Below are 17,419 nucleotides of genomic sequence, written 5' to 3' on the forward strand. Positions count from 1 at the left end.
AAATCTTGTAGATTTCACTCAAATCCAAATCCAGATGTCATAAAGGCTTGCCAAACGCCGAATTTGGATTTAAAAATCCAAATTCACCTCCAAATCCAAATCCAAGAGGTATCCAAACGGGCCCTTATAGAAGTTTAGATAAAGAGGAATAAGATTATGCGGTCGAGGGCCCCAAACTGATAAATCCAATTCATAGTAACAACTAAGCAGATAAGTTGACCTGTGGCTTCATCACCATTGTTGTTAAGTAGTGACGGATTCAGATCAAGAACAACTTGGAATTTAAAGTAGGGATAATTACATTTACACCCCCTCCAGTTTCTGACACATCCACTTCCACCCCTATAGTTTAAAACGTGACAAATACACCCCTGTAGTTTCAATTTGTTTAAGGGTTTGCCCCCTCAACTGAAGGTTCATCCATAGATTAAAGGGTTAAGATGATCCGATGGAGCTGATTTTTTGGGCACACCCTATCTATATCAGGACCCATCAAATGAACGCTTTGGATCATCCAAATAATGTGGGCCTATACCCGAATCCAAACACTACCAAAAAATATCCAAATAATGTGGGCCCACATTGTTTGGATGATCCAAAGCGTTCATTTGATGGGTTCTGACATAGATAGGGTGTGCCCAAAAAATCAGCTCCATCAGATCATCCTAACCCTTCAATCTATGGACGAACCTTCAGCTGAGGGGGGCAAGCCTTAAACAAATTGAAACTACAGGGGTGTATCTGTCACGTTTTAAACTATAGGAGTGGAAGTGGATGTGTCAGAAACTAGAGGGGGTGTAAATGTAATTATCCCTTTAAAGTAAAGAAACAATACTCCAATTCTTCTGGCAGAAATCAGAACTCCAAAAATGACGAAAATACCCTTTTAATAAAAACCCCTATCCCATCTCTCCCACACACCCAAATCCCCTAACCCTAGCTTCCCCTCTCTCTCTTTTTCATCTTTGTAGGGCACAAAAGGCCAAAAAGAGATGCAGCACTCAGCAGAGGAAAGGGAGGCCTACGGGTACCGACGGCTCAGATTTCTCCTATCGAATGGTCGTCGATCCCAGTTACCCAATAAAAATCCCTACGCCATATTTTTTTCCTTCCCTATTTCTTTAATCTGTCTCTTTGAATATGCACTGAAACAAACAAACATAGGTGATATATTCTAGGGTTTTTTTCTTGATTCTAATCCTTTTCTTTTATAGGGTATACGAAAGTCGCTCAACAGAAATCTCGACTCAAAGCACTCATAGTCGTACAGGTACTCTTTTATCATTGCCTTGCTCTAATCTGAGATTCTTTTGGTGCAATTTTTGAACGTTCCCATGTCTTGTAGTGTTGTATTTTGAACCATCTTTGTGTGGTTTCTTTTTAAATTCTTAGTTTCTCATCTTTGTGGGGGTTTCATTTTGAATTCTTAGTTTGTTACAATGTGATAGAAACTTGAAACTAAGCCTATAATGAGATTGGCCTGAATTCTTTGATTGTAGGTTGTTAGTCAAGTGATAGAAGTACTATGGGCACTTCTAACTGGAGAAAAGGGTCTGGATAGGCTTGCTATTTTATCAATCACTGCCGGTTTTATTTCTGTCATTACTGGAGAACTAGGTTGTTGCCATTCAATCCCAATGTTTATCTTCTCGTTGAGTTTCCTTGTTTCGTAATTGTATTTCTGTTTTATTTTGTAAAATTTTGTTTGACATTAGTCATTTCTTATGTTTGAAGGTCGAAGGCGTAGCAATGCGAGCTTTTTGAGGCTTTACATTGTCGCATCATCTATTGCTGCGGTGCTTTCACTTGCACCCATTGCTAGACATGGTTTCTCATTGGAGGTAAGATAGATTGTATGTTTCTCTTATCTATATATATGTTCTCTTAATATATTGTGTTTGACAAAAGGATCACCTTGCGTATCTTTATTTCTAAGAAGAATTTAGCTTTGGTAGATCTTTGCTTTTTTGGATATATTTTGTTTAAAGAAGGTAATTGTATTCCACATATATAATACCATAAAGAAACAGAAATGGCAGTACATAATTGGAATGAGATGTCCTGTCCAAAGAATAATGAAGCAAAGAACACTTAACTTTACACAATAGGGTAACTATCTTTGATAATTAACACTGGGTGCAATATTCCTTCATTTGATAAGACATCTGCCTCGCCATTTGCAGAGTTGAGTGGAAGTACCTGGATTATCTAACGAGGCATATGGGATTTGTAAATAGATGGTGATCTTGGATTTAAAGATGCATTTCTTAAGCTTGGTTATCCATTCCAATTAATGGATCTTCGAAAGGCTTCTTTAAATCCTCCAGGGGGTTGAGACAAGGAGATCCGTTGTTTTCATTTCTGACCACTATCATAGCCAAATCTTTCAGTAGGATGCTTGACAAAGGTAGGAATTGTGGTCTCATTGAAGGCTTCAAAGTTGGTTTCCCAAAGATGGCAATTACGCGTCTGGACTCTAGAGTATGCTTGTGACATCCTTATTTTAGCATCACGGATGAGGATAAAATGTTGAATCTAAAAGCGATCATGCTATGTTATGAGCTCCTATCTGGACGAAGGCAATTTTCTTTTGAACACCAAGTTTTTTATTTTTATTTTTTGAAAATGAAATATACTGAGTTTTGTGGTGGAGATGCGGGGTATGGATCCCTGTACCTCTCGCATGCTAAAATATAGTAATTTTTTTTTTGAACGCCAAGTTGATGAGAATTAATTTATCTGATGACGAAAAAGATAGATTTGCGAAATTGTTGGGGTGCATTGTGGATCAGTTTCCTTATAAGAATTTGGGTCTTCTGCTGTGTGAGGGGAGACCAAAGAAGAGAATGTGGAAAAAGAGGAGAAATGACTCTCTTTGTGGAAAAAGAATCTTGTCTCACTTGGGGGGAACACAATGTTGGATAATCTTTCAATCTACTACTTTTTCATTGTTCAGATGTTGTATTGTGGTTATCAAACGAATAGAGCAGTTATAGAGAAACTTTTTGTGAGGAGATGGATTTGATTTTGGTAAAGTAAAGAGGGTGGATTTTTTACATGATCTGACTTGGGGCAATGTGTTTACAGTTACAACGACAAATCAAGCGATAAGGGCGTTGGAGCTGTTGAGAGAGAACAAAGATCTGGTTATTAGCGATGTACACATGCCAGATATGGATGGTTTTAAGCTTCTAGAGCTTGTGGGTCTTGAAATGGATCTACCTGTCATAAGTAAGTCGTGTAATGCTTGTGGGGTTTTCGATTATCTGTTTTCGATGGAATTTTTTATTATCTGTATATTAATTTTTTTTACGATTTAATGATTCCCATGTTTATAAATTCATCTAATTGAAAGAGAAAATGTAGAAAATGAACATTATGTATCTGTGCACAGATTATAAACAGATCAGTTTCAATTATAAGATTTCCTCATTTTCACTTCTTTCAGTCTAAGTTTGGTATAAAAATCTGATCTTTCTCCTTCTCTTCATCTTCTTCACAATTTGTTTACCGAACCCAACTGTATAGTTGTGTCAATTTGGTTCATTGGTACTATATTTTCAAGGCTGACGAATTGGTTGGCTTGTGAGAGGAGAGAGCTCATCTCTGGACAAAATCATAAAGAAGAAATACGGGATTTTCCCAAGGATGTGGATGTCTTCTGAAAATTACAGGAATAGTAGCCTTACAATGTGGAGGGATATCATGAAGCATAAGGATGATTTTTGTAAACGAATCATATATCGAGCTTATGAAGGGGACACAATTCAGTTCAGGAAAGATAGATGGTGCCAAGAAAAGTCTTTAATGGAAATGTTCCCACATCTGTTTGCATCCGTCTCTGACAAAGATGCTACTAGACAACATTCTTCTTATTGAGTTGATTGCAGGATCACTCGGAAGGTAAAGTTTCGCCAGCATTTCTTTGACTGGGAAATTGATAGGTTTGCCTCATTTTTGAACAATTTGGATGCTATTTTTCATCAAGAAAGAAGGTAAAGAGAAGGATTTCGGCATGGAACTCAAGGTGGGTGTTTACGGTCCAATCTTTCTATCATCATCTTGTGCCGATCTACTCGTATTCACTCATTAATAGTCTCTAGAGTATTCCAGTGCTGCCTAGAGTGAGTGCGTTCGATTGGACACCACTCAATAAGATTCTAATCCTAGACCATTTCCGGAATTGAAAGATTCTCGTCGTTCACCATTGCTCTTTATGTTTGAAGAACTGTTGTAAATTTCGTTTCGTTTCGTCCGAAATGGACGAAACGTTTCGGTTTCGGCCGAAAACCGGAATGAAACGACGAAAATTTCGTTTCGTTCCGGATTTTGGTCCATTCCGTAATTTATCGAAATTTGACGAAATTTACCTAAAATTTTTGTACGAAATTTACAACATTGGTTTGAAGGTAGGAGAGTCAGTGGATCATCTCTTTATCCACTGCAGGCTTTCTAGAGAAGTTTAGAGCCACATCATTATCAAATTTGGCATATCGTGGGACTTCTCACATCATCTCGTTGAGGTTTTTGGGAGTTGGAGATTCACCTCTTGGCCAAAGAAAAGCTCTTTTGGGGGATGGTTTTCTTGACAACTATTTGGTCGATTAGGAAAGAAAGAAGTGGCCACATTTTTTACAAATAGAACTAGAGGAGCCTATCCCGTTTTTCAGAAGGTTAGCTCGATGCCGACATGCTGGACGAGAATCCTCGTGTTACAAAAATGAGTCTTATCATGCTTTCATGTGCTTTTGGAAGGAGCTTTGTTTTAGTGCTCAGAAGACTTGCTTTAGCTCCTGAAGCTGGAAAGTTGAAATTGATTTTTGACGTATCAAGCTTAGGAAATTCGAGTCCTGCTGGAGTGGGGGGAACTCTAAGAGATGACGTTGGAGTTATCAGTTGGGCCTTCTCTGGGGAAATTGTCATAAAATATTCCAACGAGACAGAATTTCCAGCAGTTTTGCATGGTCGTCAGCTCGTGGATTGCTGCAGTGATATTAATCGTCTAATAGAAGGAGATTCCGTGAATGAAATTCTGTGGTTGGAATCAAAGTTTTTCTCGATTTAAATGTAAGTAATTCGGTGGTTGGAATCAAGGTTTTAAATTTCAGTTTCGGAATGCGTTTCGGTCCTCACCGAAACCGAAATTTCAGACTGAAATTTTGAAATTTCAGACTGAAATTTTGAAATTTCAGACTGAAAATTTGAAATTTCAGACGAAATTTATCGAAATCGAATTAGGTAATATTTTGTCCTGTACCAGATTTCGACTAAATTTCGGTAATTTCGGCTGAAATTTCAGGATAATATTAAATAATAAAGAAAATCCAGATTTTTTTAGTGATAGTCCTTAAATTTCGACCGAAATTTCGGGGAAAATGTCGGAATTTTGTAACGTTTTGACTTTACGCAATTTCGGTTTCGGTCTCGACCAAAACCCGAAATTTCGGATTTCCGTCGAAATTTAAAACCTTGGTTGGAATCAAAGTTTTTCTCACACTCAAGGATTTAAATGTAAGTTTCGGTGTCAGTTTCGGGCTTTCGGCCACCACGAAGGAAATTTCGGCTGAAATCATGTAAAACATTTATAATTTTTTTTTAAAAAAAAATTTCCAATGAAATGTATAAAATTTCAGTGGAAATTTCGGCGATTTTGTATCCTCACATCACTCCTAGACAACATATTTGTGATATAATTCACTCTACGACAATATGAGAGAAAGACACTGAATGCAATGGAGAAAGAGCTATTTCAGTGGTATGAAGGGGGAATAGTATCAAGGGGGACAAGAAGGCAAAAACAGGGGATAAGAAGTCAAAAATGGGGTGGTGGCCTGGGGATTTGGTATGCTCATCCTGTGATTACCACAACTTCAAATGGCGGAATCGGTGTCGATGGTGTTATCAGGACAAAAAGAAAATTGCTCCCCCAATTGCTTCGGCTCCCATCATCTATCAGCCACAAAAGTCTGCGTTTGGTGGCCTGACTCAGGGGTGATCTCGACAACTGTTGAGGAAGGGATCCCGTCATTATCTATTTCGGGTAAGGAAGTGGAAGTGTGAATTGATATCCTAAAAGCGTGTCTGGGTGGTAGGAAAAAGGATATAAACGGGAGTTTAGACGATCTTTGGCATTGGGCTAAAAGATTCTGGGACATTCCTTCCCTTACATATCCCTGTGCCCTAGCAAAGAATGAAGTTCTTTTTATGTTCGAATCAGTGGATCTGGCTGCCAAGATTCTGGCTAAGGGAGTTGAGGCGTGTGGGAATCAGCTGTTCTATCTTTCTGCCTGGAATCGGGACTTTGTTCAGGGTGCAGAAGAAATTTGGGTTAATTTTTACAGAATCCCGCTGCATGTATGGGCCACTTCAACGGTTGAAGCTTTAGGAAACATCTTTGGTCTGGTCTTGGAAGTGAAGATGGAAAGAAGCCATAACCAATGTATGAGTTTTGTTTCGGCTAAAATCCTCGCTCCTAGATGGAAGTTATCCCGTCCTTTTGTTCATCTCCGGATATCGGGTGATTGCTTTACCATAGGAATTGAAGCTCATAAATCCCAACATGTAGAAAGTAACGGGTCCCAATCATGCTCAGATCCACTCAGCATTGATTCCCGCGGGAAAACAAACCTAAATCTGAGGTGTCCATTGAATTCGTTGGCTCTGGTTCGAATGGACTCTCTTGGGGGTCGAAAGCTCGATTGTGCTAGACCACCAACGACTCTTGTTAATAGTCAACTGTTGACTAACTAGAGGAATCATGGCGGGAAGATGGTTAAACTTTTGGAGCCCACTTATTTGAATTCAAAATTCAAACCTCACCAACCAAAAAAAAAAGGAAAAGAGAAGGGTGTACTTCCCAAGAATCCCCTAGTCCTGAATCCTCTAGTGACCGATGGAAATGACTAGGGATCTAAAAGGAATGACTTGTTTGCATCGAAAGGAGTATTTGGGCATGTGGGTCCATGTCTCGATCAAGGATCTAAGCAAAATAGATTAGTTAAACCCAAGGAGCCTGTTGGAATGCACCCGAAATCAAATAAGTTCTTGGGCATCCTTAAAAATGGGATATCTGAACCGCGCACTACTGGAACGATCTTCAAGGTTCGAAAGTCTAATACTTGCTCTCTGTGGAAGGGAAAAGTTGGACTGGAACTATCAAGGGAACAACTTGGGAGGAGTTCCCCTGAAAAAGCATCCAAAAGCAAACTGGAATACATTACAAAGCCACCTTCAGGAAGTTTTCCGAAGGATAAAATGGTTGAGTGGGTTTCAAAAAATCATGATTTTCCCCAATCTATTTCCAGGGCATGCGTAGCCTTTGGATGATCGATAGAAAAGTCTTTGGGGTTCCTCTAGTTTTCGCTCCCATGGAAGCTGGTTGGATTGGAGGGGTTGCAGGAATAAAAGATAAAGAATTAAAAGGAAGGAATGACGGACACTTGGAGGGCATCTTTATCGTAGGGAGTGGGGGCATGGGTGAAAAGGTGTCCTTGAATACAGCAAGACTGCTTCATACGATATTCGATTGAAAAGCACCTAAAGCGTGGTTTTTTCAATGCATTATTGTAATCGGAAATATAGAGGTGGCGCTTTTTTCGAAAGTGGCGCTAATCATCAACAGATATCTTAAAATATTAAAGGTGTCAGTGGAATCGATGTAGATGATTAGAGATCTGCCAGGAACAATATCTGGTCTCATAAATATTTTGCTATTTGAGTGTAGAAATCCTTGTCTTACTATCTATGTGTCATTAGAAGTCGAAGAGGGAGATTGGATACCTGTCTGGAATGATCAATTGTATTTGGCCTCATAAATGTCGTACTATCGAAGTATGGAAATCTTCTTCCACACGCTATCGTGGGAGGTGTGGGGATCTATTATTGGTCATCGTAGGCGGTTGTGCTTTAAAAAAAAGTGTTTTTGGGATTATTCAGGAGATTTGAAAGAGTGTAGCTGTCGACCTTTCGTTGTCTCCCTGAAAAGCTTGAAAATGGAACGGAAGAACGATAAATCCTCCCTCCCATCCTCTTCCTTGGACAGTCCGACCATTAGCCGGAAAAGGAAGCGATCCATGGACCTTTTGGAAATGGAGGAGGCCTTCGGCAAGATGAAGACCATGATTTACAATCAGGATAGGGCCTCTAGGTTTTCGCCGACCCCAGGGAAATTATTAAAGATTTCCTCAAGAGGCAATGGACGCTCTTTAAGGAGGAGGCTAACCGGAAACCAGAGGTTTTTTTCAGTCCAAATGGGACCTACATTGTAAAGGCAACTCATACGCCTATGTACAAACACCCTTTCTTCTGCAAATCTTTGCAACTCATACGCCTATGTACAAACACCCTTTCTTCTGCAAATCTTTGGTTGATGAGAGGAGCCTAAGGCGGCTTCGATGGTAGTCAGACAAGGCGGTGGGGATACAAAACCTTGAAGACATGATCGCTGCAGAAAAGGCCTATGAAGGTATGGAAACAAAGCCCGAGGATCTCTCTGTCCTCCTATCAGATGAAGAAGTCTTTGGTTTTAAGATTGATAATCTCTTGAGGGAATTGGAAAAGTGTTCATCTTGAAGGGGCGTCTGTCTGGACTTGTTGATGAGAAGTTTTTTGAGAAGTATTAGGAGTAGTTTGTCTTCAAAATCTTCGCAGGAAGATCGCAAGGGTTTTTGGTATGGGAGTTTTCAATATCTTCGCTGGAAGATAGCAAAGGTTTTTGGTAGTTTTACCCGGAGTAATGAAAAGTTTCTGAAAAATGATGATGAATGACCTTCTAAGAAGGTGGCAGTAATTGGGGTTTTTTTTTTTTTGGTTTGGAATGGCTGATGTATAGGGGACAACAAAGGAGGAATAGTTTTTTGGTTTTTTCGATTTTTTCTGTTTTTGGCCCGGGAGTTATTTCCTTGGTCCACATACTCTGTAATACATAGGAGGACTCCTGTCTGGTCCCTTTTTCATGTAATCTTCGTATGAATCTTAATATATCTATGTCAATTTTCAAAAAAAATGAGAGAGACACCGGAAGAGACTGACACAAGTCCAAATTTTTGTTGACAATGTTCGCCAAGCTCCACAAACTTGGGGATTGCCTCTTCATCCACGAACACTCGCAAACCAGGCATTTTCACTTGTGAACACTCTCAAACCAGTTAAATAGAGCCTTAACTTCTGCTTCATTGAGTTAGTTCTATTGATAAGACCTGAGAAAACACAAATAATGTCACCCATGTGATTCCTAAAAAGCTCGCAAATCCCCATCGGGTCAGTTTTGCAAGGGAAACGCCGTAAATTTGTCTTGATGGCATTTCGCAGAGGTGTTCTCGACTTGACCAACTTATTTCTCTTCCACACTATCCCCTACGATCTTTCCCAATTGTTTTGGAGGTCTTGAATAGTGTACCCCATGAATTCCTTTCTTCCGACTGCCCTTGTGAAGATGGTATTTCTCACCTCGAAAGAATCCTCCCTCCTTTATTTTGGTTCTTGGGACTTTTGTGGAACAAAAAACTTCCTGGGAGATTGGTGGGAAAAAAAACTCCCTGGAAGTATCCCGGTAAACCATGTTTGGTTGACCGGACTATGGTGGGAAAAAAAATCCCGGTAAAATAAAAATCCCATGCTTTGTTTGGTTGCTTAAACTGTTGGGAAGAAAAAAGTTCTTTTGGTTATTTTGGTTCCTCGGATTTCGTGCGGGATTATTTTGGTTTTGGGATTTTTTTTCCAGCTTTGGGTTTCGTGCGGGGTTATTTTGGTTTGTGGGATTCTTTTTTGCCCACTATATAACTAGCAACCAAACGTGGGTTTCCTGCGGAAATTCCACAAAAGTCCCAAGAACCAAAAAAATTCTGGCATCCAAACGGAGCATTAGATGCACGATTGTCGAAAATTCTCTTATTCCTCCCATGCTAAAGAACCCAAATTACTACGAATTGAATTCGCATCTACAAGAAACTTCCCTTCTCGTCAATTTGTCAACACCACCACCCCTCCAAAAGACCCTTGAAAGATGAATCTATGGTCCAATTATTACCAAACAACTTGAAAACATGACTCCAAACCAATCTAGCAATAGAATAGTGAGAAAAATATAATTTGATATATCTGCAACTTTCAAGGCCATCACACACCTATTAGCCAATTGAAACCTTTTTTTTTTTTTTTTGAAGAGGCAAGCAGGAAAATATATATATAAAAAGGGAAGACCAAGGAAGTCACCAAGGAGAATACAACAAAGAAAAGAAAGGTACAAGCGCCTCAAGGAGGCATAAAATCGAAAAACTCCAAAACATCCTTAACAACACCCTCCCGAGCGAAAGCATCAGCCTCTCCATTCGCAGATCTTCGCACATGATAAAAACAATAGAAGAACCACAAACAATATCATTGATCTCATCAAACAATATCAGCCAATTGAAACCTTTTGCGCTTGAGGATGTTTTGGCTTGTTGGTTTTTTGGTGAGCTACCTTCCAACTAAAACTTTGGACCTTGGGTGGGACGGGAGATCGCCATATTTCGTAACTCAAAGATCTTTGTATTTTCATCCAAACAAAAGAAGGCCCCCTCACACACCATCCCCACTAAAACAATGAGATAAAAACTGATCTAGGGCTCAAATCCTTCTATCCGACATGGTAGTGGATAGAAAGACCTCTTCAAGCATTCCAAAAGGGTATACAAGTTCATTATATCTTCTTCCTTGAAGTTACGGCTACAAAACCCAACTCTATAACACCCTGGCCTTCAATCTCTCAAAACAATCCATGATATGGATCTCCTTTAACTCTCACTAACATATAAATACTCTGATACGCATGGAACAAACCACATATCTTCCCAACAACTAATGCTTAACCTTGCCCTACCCTAAAGCTAATAAAAGACTTAATGACTCATTGACTACACAAACCGACAAGCATGCCCTTAAACCTTTAACACTAGCTAAATCTCTCCCTTCCTACCCTTCAATCTCTCAAAACAATCCATGATATGGATCTCCTTAACTCTAACTAACCTAGAAATACTCTGATACGCATGGAACAAACCACACATCTTCCCAAAGCCTAATCCCATAACCTTACCCTACCCTAAACCTAATGAAAAACTTAACAACTCATTGACTACACAAACCGACAACCATGCCCTCGAACCTTTACCACTAGCTAAATCTCTCCCCTCCTACCCTTCCCTCTCCATGTTTTCCCATGATTATTGATCTCCATAGGACATTCCTTTCCTCTCCAACTCTCCAAATCTGTTTTCCTAATAGAGCACTATTTCTATTTTGGATATTTCCAATACCAAGACCCCTTCCAATTTAGGTCTATACACATTCTCCATTTTTATCAACTGCTTCAACCTTTTACCTTCTCTCTTACTTCCATAGGAATTTACAATAAGGACATAAAAGACACTTTACATTTGGGGGTATGATCACTCTTATAAATGTGGTGCTTTCCAACCTCCCCACTGGTCATGAATGCGAAGATCATTGGAGCTACACTTTGTATGCGTAATCATCTCCTCATTGAATCGAGTAGCTGATGTCACAAACGAGTGTCTATGTAGCTGGAGGGCTATTCCTTCACACCAGTTAGGAAGATGTTTCTATGGAACCGTAATGTCAAGCATGTTCCTTGGTGAAACTTCGCAAAAAACAGACCTTTGAAATGCGTCTTTTACTATGTGACTGTGGATACAAGAAGATCGAATGCATTGCCATGTTATTAGCACAACAAACACCATAAGGTTTCTTAACAGTGTAAGTGTGCATTCTGGCAATAACAAGTTAGTGATTCGACTTGAGACTCTCCGATGGAACAGAGTTGAGGTGGGACAAGCATCACTGAGCGGTATGCAGACTTAAAAATAGGGGCTTGGGATGACATAAATAGAGGACCCTTAACTTGGCATGTAAGGGAAGTGATGGCTGGTAAGTGGGTCGCAAGAATCGTGAGGATATATTTTCTATGAATCTTATGGCAAAGTGGAACACATCTTTAGGCTGAGTGATGGTGGAGATAGTGGTCTTGCCTATGGTTGGTTTGGAGGGAGGTCTTCAACTTGTTCTCCAAGAGTAGTGTTTCAAAATGCGGATGTGGATCAAAATGGAGCCAAAGCAAATCCTAGTCGACTTGGGATGATGCAGTGGAGTACTCCGTTGATGGAGCTGATACTCGGTTGACACGATCATAACTCAGTTGTGTCAAAGGAGTTTTGATCTACTTTGTAAGGCAAAATGCGGACTCGGACAAAAATGCGACTGAGGTAAAAGGGAGTCGACTCGGGGGAGCCCATGGTGACACGGGGGATTTTATAAGTATGACCAGGAGATCTTTTTCAGAACGAGTAGCAATGACCATGCGTCTGGCTTGACATGTGATGTGCCAACTGTTAGGTGGTGCATTTTTTTGCCACCTTTTAGGGTGATGGAAAATAGGAGTTCCTAGGTGGTTAGCTGCTTTGACCAGTGGGACGGGTTTTAACATAAGCACTAAAAGTTGCTAGACTTTATAGAGAAGATGTTAATGTTTCTATTGCTGCAAGAGTTCTTAGAGCTAGTGTCTATTGTGGACAGTGGTCTTAGGATGAATTAGTGGATTCTGACTATGGGTTGTTCTTTGCGAGTTCTTTTTTGTTTTGATTCTTGATAGGCCCAGTAAGCCTCTTCCTCTATAGCTAGCCCGAGAGTGCTAGATTTCATTTGGATAACAATGAGGAACAATATTCTCACTAAAGACAAGCTGCATCGTCAAGGCCTCCGATTCCCGATCAGTGTCTGTTCTGCGATTTGGTCGAGGGATGCCTTTCACCTTCTTCTGATTCTCTTTACAGTGGATTTGGAGGCAATTTGCCACTCTTATGGTCAGAGAGGCTACACTCATTGATACCGGAAGATGGCATTTTTGGAGATTCATTTGGGGTTACAGAGTGGGTCATATCTCTTCTGGTCACCATCATGTGTGGAATGTGGATGGAAGGAAACTCAAAAAGGGTCTGCTGCAGTCTAATGAAATTTATTGCTGCCAAAATCTGCTTCGAAATGAGTGGAAAAACTTTCTCTTCCTAGACTAATAACAATGCAGATTTTCTATTTCTGTGCCAATAGACTGAGAGATTATAAATTTTCAAAAAAGATGATAGAAGTAAACTCTAAAATGGCAGATATATCCTAAGAATTCAAAGTAATCTTGTTGTTTTAGGGGAGTTACTATGCGTTTTCCAGTCATTTTTTGCCCAAAAGGAGAGGGTTGTCAAAAAATATTAATTGGCTTGAATTACCAAATTCATTTGTTGGATACAATTTTACAATAAGTGATATGTAGTGGTTTTTTGTCAGTGCTCATCGTCAATAAGTTTCTTAAAGGTCTACTTGAGTCCTGGGCTGTGATTGGAACCAATTAAGGTGGCCATGCATCAGACTTCTGTGCTCTATTTTGTTATCACTAGCACATCTAACAATACATTTATCATTTTCAAAGAATAATTTGTTTTCAACATCACATAACTGGCTAATACAAGTTATATACATAAAGAGAACTTACTGTGAAGACCTTGAAAGCCATATGCATTATCATAGGATTTTTTTTCGAAATAATTCTATTTATTCTTGATTAGGCATTCCATGATCAAGACAGCTCGGTGCTGAAAAAACTTGAACTAGCTGAAGTGGGTCGTGTTCTACTCAGTGAGTTCCAAGTTCATGATATTTATACATACCATCTATAATATCAATATGTACTCAGCTATATTTATGCTCACCTTACTTTGCTTCTTCCAGGATTGCCAGTGCAAATATTTGCTATTATTACGACAGTTACACTCATACAAAACATGTCTCCAAAGAGAGCTTCTTGAAAGGTTTGTAAACTCACAGCAATGTCCTGTGTCCAGCTGCAGAAAAATTAATATTCACCCCATTTTGTGCTCCTACTGCATCTTCTGATTGAAAAATTAACCAGCTAGTTTGAACAACATTGAGCGGAAACTAAAAATATTTAATTTATGCTTTCTCCATGCATTATTATCCCATTTTGCTCGTTCTCATCGGTAGAGCAATGACAAAGGTGCTTGATCTGGGCTGCAAATTTCATGAACTTTTGCCATTAGGTTATGAATGAAAACAAGAGTACCCTGATTAGTGTGGCAAGGCTGCAAATTTACCTGCTTCCTATTACCAAATTTTGCTTAGAGTAGCCTTCTTTTTATATTGGAGGCTTTCGTTTCATGTCGCTGAATTGTTTGGTCTCGATCAAGCTTAGACTATAGTCTCTTAAGAATATGATATGGTTTAATCTAAGTTTGGGAGCAATTCCCCCCAGTTTTACAAGTTTTCTATTATTTAAAATAGAACAGGTAACCCGAAATTGATGTAAATTTTCAAACATGGTACTGTGAATATCAGTAGCCTACTGTTATCATAAATGACTGAATTATTTTTGCAATACAGCCATCTCTTATTTTGTTATCTGTTCTCACTGTGCAGGTAACACTTCTGAGAAATGCAGATACATTACTTCCGGTTTGATTTATTGATTCTTAAACTCAGAACCTGTCAATCATTGGGGAATGAAGCCTTCGATTTAGTTGACTGGGTCCAAGAATCTGGCTTTACTAATTCCATACATAAGATGGTGACTGCAGGTCTCAGAAGTAGTTAGGATTCCAGCCTGTTTAAAAATCTTCTATTCATGACAAGGTTGCTTATGAAAACTGAAGGCAGGCCACTGCTTTCAGTTCTACAGGTACTCTGATTCTGCCAAGAATTCTAGAACCCTCCATTCCATTTGTCTAGTGCTGTTAACCAAGGGGTTTTTGCTTGCTTAAAAGTTATTGATGCTGAGGGCATTAGTTATGATTCTAGAAAACAGTTCTCACCATTGCGTTTTGTTTCTCCTTATTGGTGTTTGGTCCTCTAGAATTTGGAACCAGAGAGTTTCTGTAATAATATTTTTTGATATGATTTGTTTGTCAGGCCGGTTTTGATTTCTTCCGGCTTCTGGTTTAGTCAATGAAAGCTTCCTAGAAAATAATAAGATGAGAACAATGCATGAAAGGATCCTTGAACGACCATAGGGTCTTCTGAAAATCATTACGAAGCACTACTAAAAGATGTTCAATTTTTCCATAGAAATGTGTTCACTCAAGAAAGGTTCCCGAAGATGTTGGGCCTTCATTGCTTTTCAATAGACTGTTGACAGAATCCGTCACATTTTCATTCTAAATAACATATGCATTTTATACCGAGGTATACCTTTCTCTCAATCATATATTTAGTATTCCATGTGCATTTATTCTATGAAGCTATTTATATATGCGTGGTAGTAGTGTTTTAGATTCAAGAACCCTTAAAAGATTTTTTTTAAAGGACCATCCATATTAAGTTGACTGTATTTCATGCTGTAATTTTAATGAAAATGGACCAAAAGCAAAATGTAGTAATGAAATATAAGGACCGTTACAAAAAAAAATTTTTTAGTGAGGGTTGTCTGCTGGGGAATATACTCCTAGATAGAATTCAATGGGGAATATAATCGAACACTGGTAAACAATAGACTTATGAAGCAAGAGGATTACCAACCATTTGAATATAAGAATAATCAATGAGAAGAATATTTACTAATGAGGGAGGTTAAACGATGGTATTGAATAATCTGGTTAGTTGCCTCCTTGAAGAAAGACTGGATGAAAGGGTAATAGCAGTATAAGAAAATACACTAGGGGGGAGGGGCTTGGACTGCATAATGTTAGGTAGCTTACTGATACGCCAAAAGCTCTAGAGCTTGTGGAATGTGTTAGGCAAGGTAAACCTGTCCTATACCAGGTTGGGTCCCAACCAGTCCCATACCTAGGTAGGTCCCCACTTAGGACTGTAACACATAATCACAGTGCAGATGCTAGTGCCATTGATTCAGGGAATTTTTGAAGTCATATAAAATCATTAGAAAAATGTTGTTTTTTAAAAATATCATAAAAGTGTTGGGGGGCTTTGAAAATCTTGGAGATATTTGTTACTTGGGTGCACTCCCCCCTTGTGGTCAGTATTTCCATTGCTTCATTTTGGGCAAGTCTTTTATTGATTGGCCACCTGCCAACATATCCAAGTCTGTGTTCGTTGTTTTAAGATTGTGCACAGCATGCCTAGATTTTCCGCTGGGTCGATCGCAGCTCCTTGATGAAGCAATTTCTGTGAGGCTTTTTTCGAGTTTCTAATGTAACTATGGAAGTTACTCAATGTACCTAAATATTTTAAAGAACTCCTTCAGTGTTCCAGTAAAGGGAAACTAAGGGATTAACCCCTCATTCACATTCGTTGGGTGGATAAGAACTATGCCAATAAAAGCAGGGGTCCGCTTTCATGTCGATCAGTTTGCTCCCATTACCCCCACCACCCACATTTGTCTCCAGCAAATTATCAAGGTAAAGCCTGAAATCTTAAGTCTTGATTGGGCTATTTATATTTTGCTATGATTTAGCTGGGCCTTTGAATTTACAACTAAAACACTTGCCGACATGTGTCGACACTGACATGCATATTGATGCTCCCACATACCCACCTACATTTTGTACCGTGTCAAGTGAAAAACTATTTATTTTTGAATATGGTGTCTACTTCATCCTTTTTCATTAACTCTTCTTTTAACTCTTCATTAAGATATTTATTGTATTATGTTGGTCTCTCTTTCTTGCTGCATACTGGAGACTAAAGAGAAACTATATTAGATTGATGAATGCACTGTTATTTGATTATCTCATGTTTGTTTTATACTTATAGTTGCTTAACCTAAAGGTTTATTAATTTTTTAAATGAATTCCGTATTTATCTTATTGCAAAATATGAGTAGTAATCAGTAATTTTATATGTATGTGCGTGTTTGGGTATGTCCCTATTTCTAGTTTTTTAGGGGTTGTTGTGTTGGATACCTCGCATCTGTGTTGCAACTCGACACATGAATCCATATGCACCGATGATAGATTTCTTGTTATCTTAGTCTTATGGTTTTTGTAAGCTTACTGAAATTCAGGAAAAAAAAAAACCAAATTTGAAAATTTTGCTTTTTCTTAGACTTTTTTTTTTTTTTTTTTTTCAGTTAGAGCAAAGGCACCTAAAACCCTAGTAATAAGTGGGGCATATAATGAGGTTATCTTTTGGAGGCTCTTTGGCAGTTTGGCTTAGTTACCGGGAAATTCTATTTTACCAATGGATAGCTATAAGAGCAATTTTAGTTCATCAACCTTGGAACAGATAGTCATGTGATAAAGTAGGTAAACTCGTTTTAGAAATCTCTGGTGAGATTGCACCAGAACATCCAGCTTTGGGCAAATTTAATTTAATTATGTTTTTACCTGAATATAAATTTTCTCACAATAAATCCTACTTTTGGCAAAACTAATGCATCCTCTTAGCTATGATAGGAATCTTG

At 38.8% G+C, this 17,419-nt stretch overlaps 1 protein-coding gene across 3 annotated transcripts; it reads left to right on the forward strand.

Moving 5' to 3' along the window:
- Positions 1 to 851: 851 nt before the first annotated feature.
- On the forward strand, positions 852 to 14,983 carry LOC143879353 (uncharacterized). Of its 3 annotated transcripts, none has more exons than XR_013251206.1 (7): positions 852 to 1,059; positions 1,215 to 1,270; positions 1,500 to 1,617; positions 1,735 to 1,841; positions 3,088 to 3,231; positions 13,614 to 13,683; positions 13,777 to 13,845. XR_013251206.1 is itself a non-coding variant. In XM_077381708.1 (7 exons), exons 1-6 carry the CDS (start codon positions 993 to 995, stop codon positions 13,851 to 13,853), a joined length of 495 nt encoding a protein of 164 aa, XP_077237823.1. In that variant the 5' UTR covers positions 852 to 992; the 3' UTR covers positions 13,854 to 13,856; positions 14,482 to 14,983. The 3 variants fall into 3 exon arrangements, 2 of the variants coding, with proteins under 2 accessions (XP_077237823.1, XP_077237824.1); XM_077381708.1 differs by lacking the exon at positions 3,088 to 3,231 and adding an exon at positions 14,482 to 14,983 and having other exon boundaries at positions 13,777 to 13,856; XM_077381709.1 differs by lacking the exon at positions 3,088 to 3,231 and adding an exon at positions 14,482 to 14,983 and having other exon boundaries at positions 908 to 1,072; positions 13,777 to 13,856.
- The last annotated feature ends 2,436 nt before the right edge of the window (positions 14,984 to 17,419 follow it).

This window comes from Tasmannia lanceolata, unplaced genomic scaffold, assembly GCF_043159265.1.
Source record: "Tasmannia lanceolata isolate RefF3 unplaced genomic scaffold, GAP_Taslan_0.1 ptg000006l, whole genome shotgun sequence".
Classification (NCBI taxonomy): domain Eukaryota; kingdom Viridiplantae; phylum Streptophyta; class Magnoliopsida; order Canellales; family Winteraceae; genus Tasmannia; species Tasmannia lanceolata.

Excerpts from the sequence above, each read along its gene's own strand:
- LOC143879353 (XM_077381708.1), top strand. The coding sequence starts at position 993 with ATGCAGCACTCAGCAGAGGAAAGGGAGGCCTACGGGTACCGACGGCTC. Across the intron at positions 1,618-1,734 it reads TGTCATTACTGGAGAACTAG|GTCGAAGGCGTAGCAATGCG; the intron begins GTTGTTGCCATT and ends TTATGTTTGAAG. Across the intron at positions 13,684-13,776 it reads AGTGGGTCGTGTTCTACTCA|GATTGCCAGTGCAAATATTT; the intron begins GTGAGTTCCAAG and ends TGCTTCTTCCAG.